At 48.0% G+C, this 11,136-nt stretch overlaps 1 protein-coding gene across 6 annotated transcripts in view; it reads right to left on the bottom strand.

The window, feature by feature from the left end:
* Positions 1-5,785: 5,785 nt before the first annotated feature.
* Positions 5,786-11,136, bottom strand: part of LOC103620516 (syntaxin-binding protein 4) — a 56,457-nt gene continuing 51,106 nt past the window's right edge. For 4 of the 6 annotated variants that reach the window (XM_017741307.1, XM_017741306.1, XM_017741305.1 and 1 more), the window contains 4 exons: positions 9,961-10,010; positions 8,988-9,118; positions 7,652-7,709; positions 5,786-6,886 (listed from right to left, as the gene is read on the bottom strand). In XM_017741307.1, coding sequence (XP_017596796.1) covers positions 6,784-6,886; positions 7,652-7,709; positions 8,988-9,118; positions 9,961-10,010 — 342 coding nt within the window. In that variant the 3' untranslated portion in view covers positions 5,786-6,783. The other 2 variants (XM_017741309.1, XM_017741308.1) reach the window with 2 other exon arrangements.

Raw genomic sequence — 11,136 nt, 5'->3', positions numbered from 1 at the left:
GCACGTGCGGCCCCCCCGCCGCCATCTCGCTGAGGGGAGGGTGGGTCCCGGCCGTGAGGGGCGAGATTCTTGCCCAATATCTCACCTAACCCTGCCCTCTGGCAGTGGGAAGCCGTTCCCCCTTGGCCTGGCATTTCATCCCTTGTCGCAAGTTCCTCTCTAGCTCTCCTAAGCCCCTTTAGGCATTGGAAGGGACTCTGAAGTCTCCGCGGAGCTCTCTCCAGGTGAACACCCGCAGCTCTCTCAGGCTTTTCCTACAGCAGAGCTGCTCCATCCCTCTGATCATCTTGCTGCCTTCTCTGGACTCGCTCCAGCAGCTCCATGTCCTTCCTGTGCTGAGGACTCCAGACCCGGGCACGTCTCCAGGTGGGGTCTCATGAGGGCAGAAAGGGAGAATAACGAGGGATGTCTGCGGAGATGAGGTCACCCCATCCCACAGAGTGGTCACAGCAACAACCCTGCCAGAGCTCAGGGAGTGCTTGGACAATGCTCTCAGGGATGCACAGGGTGGGATTGTTGAGGTGTCTGTGCAGGGCCAGGAGTTGGACCCGATGATCCTGATGGGACCCTTTCAGCTCAGGATATTCTATGTTTCTATGATTCTCCCCAAACTGGCACCTGCCCTTGAGGAGGAGGAACCTGCTCGGGTCAGGGCTGGAGGAGGCAGAGCCACAGGTCCCAAAGAGAACCTAATTCTGTTCATCCCAGGGTGGATCAGCCCTTCATGAGCAGAGGGACCTGCTCACCTCAGCCCTTAACTCTATCACTGCACTGTATTATTTGATTTATTACGTGGCTTATTACACACCTGTGAACCCACACCTTGAGCAAATATTCCCCAAACTGTACTCTCCAATGAGGTACAAGGGGATAACCCAGCCAAGCGACACTGAGAAGGACACTGGGATGCATCCTCACCTCTCAGCTTCCCCCTCTCCTCCCAGCTCTGAAAATCTGTGCAGTGTTTGGTGAATCTTGGGGAGCTTTGGAGCTCAGGGTGAGTGGCCCCTGTTTGTCAGGCTGTGTGCTGGGGAGTTGTCACCAGCCAGTGACAGTCCTTGAGGCCGTGGCTCTGTGGAGGAAATGATGCCAGCACTGCCCGACTTTGGGGTGTCAAGGAGTGGTGGAGGAGAGGGATATGGGAGACCAGCTGGGGAATGTTTTGCACCTTCACAGCCTCCTTTCACGTTCTCCCTGAGGCCCAGCTGCCCCTTTGCCTGCTGGTATTGAAGTAACATCACATTTACTGCTGCTTTGTCTTTTCCTGCCTCCTTATCACTTCCAGCTGTGGAGTGTCCCCTTATCTGGGCAGGCATTTCAGGAAGCTGCAGTGCTATTTCTGATCAGCAATATTTCCTGAAATGTTCTGCTATCTCAGACTGAGGAGACTAGCCTGACATTGCTCAAAAACAACCAACCCACAGACCATCGAATGTCAGAGCTCCCAAGGCTGCAGGCCGCAGAGTCAGAGCACTTTTCCTAAAGACCTTTACAGCACAACTTGGCATCAAAAGCCACAAAGTTATTCAAGGCCTGCAACATCTACTTTATAAATATATATTCAGAATAAAACCAAAATGTATTTATTTATAGATAAATATTCTGAATTTCCCATCACAATGCAACTTTCTTTTTCAAAGAAGTTGTGTTTCTCTCCTGTTCCTCATTTACTGTTAAATTTCCTCAGAGAAAAGAGAAGAAAAAAAAAAAGCACTATTTCCCTCTTCTTGCTACAGAATTTACACCAGCCTGCAACTACTTTGTGCCCTAGCTGTGGTGGTTTCCCTTTTGTTCAGGTCATAAAAGCTGGAAGAGATTTTGGTGAGTCCCAGCCCATCTTTTTCTCTGCTGTGCAGCCCTGACTGTAATTCTCATTTTCCAACATTTGTTTTCTCCTGCTGCCCGAAGGTCACCTTGGCATTTTCCAGTGTCAGTGGGCTGCCTTTTCCCCTGACACAGGGCCAACTCCCCAGGGCATCCCCAAGGGCCCTGACTGTCCAATCCCTGCCAGGACTGGGTGTTTGCCTCAAGGGCTGGCACTGACCCTCAGTTTTTCCTCATGGGAGCTGCTCAGAAAGAAGTTCTCACCCCTCAGCAGCCCAGCCCAGGAACTCCTGCAGTTCGAAAGGAGAATGTCTTCCGGGAAGGACATCTGGACTGGAGATATCATTCAACCTCCACTTCCCCCATTCCAAGGGCATTTCACTTCAAACTCTGCTTTTGTCTCAACTTCTATGCCTCATCTAGTGGCCTAAATTAAAAATACTCAACAGCAATTCAAGTGCATTGGCGCATCACGTGCAGGAAAAAGCTTGTAGGGATTGTTCATGGTATTGTTATTCCTATTTGCCTTATTATGAAAGCAGCTGAAGGGAGCTGCCAAGGAGGTTTGTGGCAAAGCTGCAATCAGCAAGGCCAGAAAATTCAGTGGTCTGTCATGGAGCTGCTGGGGTAGACTCAGCCCTGAGCAGGAGAAGGATCCCCCTGGATCCCTGAGGAAAAGCAGGAAAGGAAAGGCAGCTTCACACCGCCAGCCCAGCCCTTTCTGCAGTGTCACGCTGAGGAGGTGCTGTCCAGCCCTCTTCCACACGTGTTCAACAACCCTTAGAAATTCAGCACTGTTTAAACATTCAAGGCCTGCTTTAAAAATTCACCAGTAAAATTCACCTGCCTTTCAGAGCCACATTTAAAGCAGCGTGGAGGTGTATTCCGCTCTCTAAACCTGGGCTTCAGTCCAGGTGTCACTGAGTGGAGCTAAGAGAGAAAAGAGGCTCCACACAACAGCCTCCAGCACTGGGATAAACACACCAGCCTACTCCACTGCACTATTCTGGGCTGGAGTTCACCTCTGCTGCCTCCACGCCTCTGCAAAGACACCTTTTAAACGCTTCACCTCGCTCTGTTTCACCAAAGCTGAGAAAAAGCTGGGTCTGCTGTTCTGAGAGCCAGGAAAAGTTGAAATATTGAGGCTTTCTTCACTGAAAACAGACCAGCAGTACCCAATCCCACAGCCCTCACAGACCCTCTTGTGCCAGGAGGTTGCCACCATATTCCTTGGATCTCTAGGGCTTTCCCTTCCCCATACCACTCTCAGTCCTGTTTGTTTTTGGTGCAAAACTGAGATGAAATGTGCTGCCCAAGGTCACACAGCAAGTTGACAGAGATCACTGGCAGGGATGAAACTGGAGACCTAAATGAGCTCGAGTCCAGCAGACCTAGATTGGGTTCCTTTCCCCGTGGGACTGCAGATAAACTGTGTGCTAATGGCTCTGCTGCATGCACCTTCCAAGATAATGCCGAGGTGGCTCCCTGCCCTGCCTTCCCTGCTTCTGCAGCTGTTAAAATAGATACTCCAGTGCTGGTTTGGTTTATTTTGTGAGGCAGAGGGGTCTCCCACCCTCCCGACCCACCAGCAGCTAAGAACTGAATTTCTGCTTTGCATAAGAGAAATACAAAATAAACCCAATCCCATCAGTGATGTTTAACTCCCAAAGCTTCCAGCTCAACAGCTGATCGCTGATGCTCTTTAAATGTATCTTTTTGAGTTGATCACCTGCAGTGTGTTGACATGCTCTCTTTATGGGGGTCTCTCTGCATTTTGGCTCATAGAATATTTGCCATTTTCCAGCCTATCATAGAATCATGGAAACACAGAATGGTTGGGGTTGGAAGGGACCTTAAAGCCCATCCAGTTCCACCCCCTGCCATCGGCCGGGACACTTTCCACTGTCCCGGGCTGCTCCAAGCCTCATCCAACCTGGCTTTGGGCAGTCCCAGGGATCCAGGGGCAGCCACAGCTGCTCTGGGCACCCTGTGCCAGGGCCTGCCCACCCTCACAGGGAAGTTTTTCTTGATATCTAAACCTACTCTCTGTCAGTGTGAAGCCGTTCTCCTTTGTCCTGTCACTATATGCTCTTGTAAAAAATCCCCCTCCATCTTTCTTATAGGATCCCTTCAGGATCTGGAAGCCCACTTGGGAAGATCTAATACCGTTCAGGTCTCATTTTTATCACAAATACTCCTCATTTCTGTGCAGTCATGCTGGGACCCTCTGAGGCAGATTCTCTGAGACAAACACAGCACATTGCTACAGCAGCACATCTCCACAACCTTAGAAGCAAGCCAAAAGTATTGCAAATTGATCCAGAATTCAGCTCTCTTGTAGAGCGCTAGACAGGTCCTGCGTGAATGAAGAACATATTTAAATAACTTCTCTTTCTGTGCTGTTTGTTCCTTTGTGCATTTTCCCTTTTGCCTCTTGGTAGTTCTGTGAGATGTCACCCTCTGACTGGCTGAGTTCTGCCTAATTCCCCTTGCCTGGGAGTAAAGCTTGACACAGGTTTGTTATTCTGGGTCACTGAAATCAGCATCACCTCCAGGAGCACAGCTCTCGTCAGAGCTTAGCTCTGAGCACTGCTCTGCAGAGGTGGCGTTAGGAGCAACGGGATTAATAGGGAGGGAAGCCTGCTGGGCTTGAAGCAAAGGCAAAAGGAATATGGTAAATTCAAAGGAAATATTGGAAACCAGCTGAGAAATATGAAAGCTTTAGGAAGCACGCAATGCTTGATCCTTGTTTGATGTGAGGATCTCCAGTGGCTGATGAGAACGTGGAAGATTTCCTTTCTAGAGGGGCTGCCAGTAAGCTGAGAGCACAGAGCTGTTGGGACTGTTGGAAGGTTAAGAACTTTACAGCTCTCATGGTAACAGACAGCTCAGGAGACCCCAAATACAGTGGCCTTGGGGCAGCATCACCTCATTTCCACCCCTTGCCAGGTGCTAGCACCAACTGCACAATGCTTGTCTCATCCAAGCCCACTGTGATGCTTTTATACAAAATCTTCTCTCTTGGGACCTTAAAATACAGATCTATGGAATAATACAGACTATGGAAGCAGCATCAAGGATTTCTCTTTCAGACCATGTGTCTGGTCCCTGCTGGGACAGTACTGGTCTGTGCCTTTCCAGCACTCAAGGAGGTGGAGTTCAATACTCGTGTTTTGAGAAAAGTATTCCGTGATTGTCAGAGGTGGTATTGAAGCTTCTGTTGATTTCCACAACAGATTGTTGGATTTTCCAGCTGATTAAGTGCAGCCTAAGCAGTAGTGTTTTCCCCATAACTTGCCCTTTTTCTCCCAGGTGTCTCAAGTGCCATTGAGTATATGAAATGATACAGCACAGCCCAAGACCTGCTCCTTCCCAAAATCCTGTTAGTGATGTTTCCTGACGAGTGTGACAAGCAGTGGCTGGAGACATCTCCCTAGGATGCCACTTCCAGCCAAATGCTTTTGAAGAGACCCTGCCAGGAGCAGATTGGGATCTGCTGGGTAACCCCAGAGGAACTGGAGGTGTTCTTCCAGAGTCAGGGTACACCAGACTGGTGAGACTGGATTTTGCTGTGTGCACCTCTTACCTGTCTGTGTAACACAGGCGATGAGAACAAAGCCATAGGGCCAAACCCACAGGTAACACCAGGATTTGCTATCATTCCATCACAGCAGAGAGCATTGGGGAATGAGCTATTAAACACAGGGTATCCCAAGATGAATATTTTCTCCTTCCTGGGAATATTCCTTGTGTCCGGTCCAAAGGATTATGTTCCCTTTTAAAAGAAGTCCTTTAATTTATATTCTGAGGTATGCACTCCCAAGATTTAATTTACCCCGAGCTATGAAATTAAGTCTACCCAAAATTTCAGACTGGTTATTTATATGATATATTGCACCACACAGTTGCTGGTTTAGCAGTGCAGTGATACCTCGAGTGCAGGAGACACTGGTGAGGGTCATGATTTTTCCTAAGCCTTTAATTTAGATTATAAAGGATCCACATGCTTTGAACCCCCACAAAGAAGATTTGAAGTAATCTTAAAAAATTATTTGTAAAAGCCAGATTGTACCCCATTTCCCTGCAACTTCTCAATGCATTTCCCTAGGAGCTGCCAAAATAAGAGGGAAGAAAAATGGTCTCAGGCTGTGTCTTTGTCTGTGAGATGCTGAACGCAGCAGCTGCAATCAGAACCCAGAGAGCAAAAACTCCTTGCGAGGAGTGTTTCCATTTTATTTTCCAGACCTCTGCCCGTCTCAGATCTGCTCCCCATTCATTGCTGTCTCAGTGTTGCATCATGTGGATCTCCTTTCCCAGTGACACCAGGGACCTTTACTGAGCTATGTTCACTATTCCCACTATGTCCCGCCCCTTGCTCCGGGGAGGGCTCGGTGTCCAGCACCATGTTGTGACTGGAGCATCCTGCTGGCTGTCCTGCACTCTGGCCAACAACTGCCTCAGGTGCTGCTTCCCACTTCAAGCACTGCAGCTGGGATAAGCTATACAAAAAGAATAAAAAGAGAAGTACCTATCCCAAGACAGCTAGGACACTACGGATTAAGCTGCTTTGATTACAGTCACTAAATAGACTTTGGTTTTTCATCTGAAATACCAAAAGGGGTCTGTTGGAGACCCCTGAGTCCCTCAGGTACACTCATACTACCCAGAATACAAGCTCTAAAAGGCTGCCACTGAAATCCAGGCCTCTGTAGCCTCTTGAGAGTATTTTTCCTATAAAGCTGCAAAACCGTGAGCAAAAAGCCTTGTATGATAACTCGGAGGTAGACACGCAGGGGAGGTCGCTGGAAAAGTCTTGGATGGTTAGGAAGAATTAGTCTTGTGTTAGAAAGCTTGTTCTCAGTCTGCTTTGCCTGGAAGCTGAGGTGCCTGGGGGGTGTCTTTCCCATCTCCCATGGGATGGATGGCCATGGTTCGGAGCACCACCAAGCCAGGGGATATTTATGTTGGCTTCTTAGGCAGTTCCATTGGGCTTGGTGGCTGTGGTTGGTCACTCTTGGTCTGGCCTGCAGGAGGGGGCCACGTGGTCTTCTGATGAAGGTGGCTGAAAAGGAGAAATATACCTTAGGTAGTTTGGGAAAAGGACACAGAGGATAATGTGAAGACAGCACCAGTTATGTAGGAAAGAAGAGGAAGCCACAGATCTTGCCTGGTTAGACTGTGCAGGCTGCCTGTTTTGTCTGAAAATGCTTTTCATAACCTTGAAATTATCATTTGCAGATGGGTACTTTGTACCTAAACAAAAACTGTGCTGGCAGATCTTCAGGTTGAGTTAAGCTAAGAAAGCGGTAGGAGACATGTAGGTCTCAAAGTGCCCTTTCAGATAACTTCAGGAAATGGCTCTGTTAAATAAAAGCCATTTAAGAGGTTTCAGGGAAATGTAACAATTTAAGGTCCAAACAAAACCATGTCATCCTGCTCTCCTTGTCTGGAGCTTCACAGCATCTCGATACCACAACATAAAAGATTAACATACCCAGTGATGCTTTTTCCCTTACACAGAACTCACTATAAAAATGCCAGCTAGACAAGCTACAGAACCACAAATTCCCATCTGGCCTGAAGGAAAACCAGCATTTTATAAAGCAAAAGAGAAATCCAGGAATCCACACCGTGCAGGGCAGGAAGTCTCTTGCTGTCTAGGAATTTCACAGTATTTCTCTGTCATGGCCATCTGGAGGCCTCTCCTAGACTGTCTGATCAAAAGTTGTCAAGCAACAGTTTCGGTTAAAAAACCCCAACAAAGCAAACAGGAATTTTTAGTATGTGTGTTGTCCAAATTACAGACCATGGCAGTTTTGACACCTACTCGTTGTAATTTGGGATTCCTTCAGCAGGCAGGCACTGGTCCCTGTCCCATGGCAGAGCTGCAGATGGAAGCACAGAGCCAAGTGTTAGTGAAGAGAACGTGCCCAATGCGAGCCGTGCTGCTGCATTATGATAATGCACATTTAAATGGGGCAGGAACTCAGAGTATGCTGACAGTGCTCGTAAACCAGAGGTGCTCCTGAAAGGCTGCAATTATTTCCTTTGTGTCTTGTGCTTTGAGACAAAGCCAGTGCTGGGCCGTGGCCACGCTGAGTTGGTGAATAGCATCGAAGAGCAAGGACTGGGCACCTGTTTGGGGCTGTGCATTCACCTGGACGTGACACTGAGGAGGTCAGACACTCATTTTGTGTGTGAACAGACAAGCAGGGTCATATTATTGCTGCCAAGAAAAGTTTATGGCTCATGGACCAGCTCAGAGTCCCAGACTGGGAAAGTTAATCCAGACTCCCACAGAGCTGGATGCCTGTTCCCTGGTTTTCTCACAGACATGTGAGGAAAAGGGAGCGTGGCTGGTTTGTACTTCAAGGAAACGGGGAGGTGACTGTTCCCTTCTGCTCAGCATTGCTGTAGTTGTACCTGGATGGTGAAAGGAAAGTTTGGATCCTGTGTTTAAAGCTGTTGGGAAACTGGACAGGGTCCAGCAAAGGAAGCCCCAGGCCTGCAGGGAGAGGCTGGGGAGGCCTGAGGGAGCTGGGCTTTTTTAGCCTTGCAAAGAGGAGGCCGAGAGGCAACTTCACAGCCCCCGCTGCTACGTCAGGGGCAATTAAGGGATGCTGGAGCCGAGCTGTTCTTGGCAGTGCAGCCAGTGTAACTGGGGGCAGTGGCCACAGGCTGTGCCCCTGGGGGAGCTCAGGCTGGGTGCTGGGAAGATCTTTGTCACAGAGCAGTGAGGGAACACCATCCAGGAAGGCTGCAGATCTCCATCCTGGCAGGCAAAACCCACTGCAGATCCCCTCTACTGGCATGGTCCCACCTGGAGCAGAAGATCTGATCTCCAGCAGTCCCTTTCAACCAGCATTTCAATGATTCTGTGAAACCATCCTCCTGCCTGTTGGGGTTTTTTTGCCGGGATAAACACCTTTCCTCTGGCCCTGGGCACAAGTCTTTGACTCCATACCCTGCGAGTCTGCATTGCAGATTCAAAGATGAGTCACATGGATATAGGGAGGGCAATTACATCTCAGTGAGCGTGAGAGAATCAGGCAGACTCAACTGGTATGGAAAAATACGGAAGGTGCTGGAAACTGTCAATAACACTCACAGAGGTCCCTGAGACTTGCTGGGATTTAGGTGTCTCTGGTTAATTTAGTGCTTACCGTCCTTGTTGAAGAGGATTGGCGCTAACAGTTCTTTAGCTTCTGATAGCAAAAGGTCAACAAGATCTGAAGATGGAAGAGATGTGTCTGAGACTGCGTCTGTTTTATCCTCTTCTGTTTCGTGGTTGACGCTTATAAATACGGAAAGTGCCATCAATACTTCTGTCAGAGAATGGTCATTGACAATCCTGGCCAGCCTCTCAGGAAGGATGTGCTACAGAAATTCTGTGTGTTTAGGGGGTTGCATCTCCATCCCTCAGCATTCAAGTATCTGTTAGACACACTTGCATCGCTTTGTTACAGACAAATAGCAAAGTATTCTTGAGAATTTGTCAAAAGCATTTCCCCCTCATTATATTAGAAATAACCAACTTGGAAACTTAAAAACTGATTTCCATCCCTCTTAAAAACTAACTTTTTTAAGGGACTGGTCATTATCGATGGGACAGTGACTTTTCAGTTAAAAACACACACAGAGTTGTGATACATTTATGCTCAAGTGATAGGAGATAGGCTCTGGTTTGAGGGGAGTCCAGAAGCCTGAGCTCTATTTCTGCAGCCATTCATGCAGCTGAGAGTCTTGTGAGCTCTTTGCTTACACTCTGTCTACTCTAACTGCTGATGAAAAAGGATGTGGTCCTGCAGCCAAAACCTGATTTATGTTTGGAAAAGCAGGTGGGTCAAAATTCTGCTGCTCTGAAGCAACCTGCTTGGGGTCTCTGCTAACAAGAGCAATTTAACCAGAGCAGAGTTTCAGCTGCTCACTCCCCAAAAAAGCCTGGACAGAGACCAAATCCCCCCAGCACCAACCCACCAGCAGTCTCCAGATCATCTTTCTCCCATGGTTTCACTTCCAAAGTGAAAGTAAGTTTAGAAACTCTGGATAGGTTACGTGTGAAGCACTTTCCCCTGGGAAAGGTCAGAAAAGGACATTTCATGTTGCTGTTCACCATTCCCAGAAGCCATCTCCTACCTTTTCTCATCTGGTAAATGACTGTGTGTGCTCAGGACCTTGTGAACGTTCTGTCATGCAACAACAGAAAAAAAAAAAAAATTCAAACTTGTAGGAATGAATAATTCCTGAGAACAAACCCCATGGGTTTTTCCTGATGATCAGATTTAATATGACAGTAATCAGCTTCTGCTTATTCATTGCCCTTGAAGCGAATATCTCAAGGCCTTTTGCAGCTCAAGCAGCATTTGTGAATCTACAGACACTGAATTCTGCATTTTAATACCACTGCTAAAATATATGAAATGCAACACAAAAATTCTCTTCCAAGGAATAATTTTGCAGACTGCATTTCAGTGATCATTGCTGCCAGCAACCCCTGGCTCCTGGGTTGGACCTGCATGTGTAAGCTCTCATTACCATGCACGGTTCATGACTTCTCCAACACTACTGAGGGGTAGAGAAAAAAGGAAGATATTTTGCTCCAGTGCTCAAAATCCTGTGATGTTTGACCCTGGGGTCAAGTGAGATCCATTTCCAAAGTCTGACCCCAAACTGCACAGGCTCCAGCACATACTGCTGAAGCTCTGGAGGCATTTAATTCTTCTTTCTCTGGAGCAGAGAACACAGCATCTACATTTCCTTTTGCTCCTCTGTTTCTGCTTGATTTCAAGAGTTCTTGGGACAGGCCACCAGTAGCCATAGCAGATACACTCAATACTAATGCTTCCCATGCTGGCCAGTTTACTAGTTACACATACTGGTATTCCAAATATAGGGAATGAAGTGGAAAACCAGACAACTGAAAGAATAAACTGTGAGATTTTGCAGGAAATCTAGGCAGGAAAAAGCACTGGGAGAGCAAACCCACTCTCTAGGCTCCTATTTATAGAGAAGCAACCCTCAGCTGTACCAAGGGAAGGTGAGCACAGATGATTTTGACAGCACAGCTCCTGGAGCAGCCTCAGCAAAGGGAGCCAGGGAGAGCAGAGCCACCAGCAAAACCTGCACCACGGAGTTTGCATCGCTCCCAGGGATATGAGGAGACGTGAGTTCATTCCCTGCTTCCTCCTAACCAAGAGAGTGACTTTTTAGGGTGAGACAGGGAAAAAAACCCTTTTGCTTATGGAGCAGGAAGTTGATTGGACTTGCAAAACCTGAGGGGAAGAGGCCGTGGTGATGCTGCAGCAGCGGGGC

The sequence above is a fragment of the Corvus brachyrhynchos genome, unplaced genomic scaffold (assembly GCF_000691975.1).
Source record: "Corvus brachyrhynchos isolate BGI_N302 unplaced genomic scaffold, ASM69197v1 scaffold58, whole genome shotgun sequence".
Taxonomy (NCBI): domain Eukaryota; kingdom Metazoa; phylum Chordata; class Aves; order Passeriformes; family Corvidae; genus Corvus; species Corvus brachyrhynchos.
The sequence above is the reverse complement of the archived record's forward strand: the minus strand, read 5'-3'. Positions and strand labels throughout refer to the sequence as shown.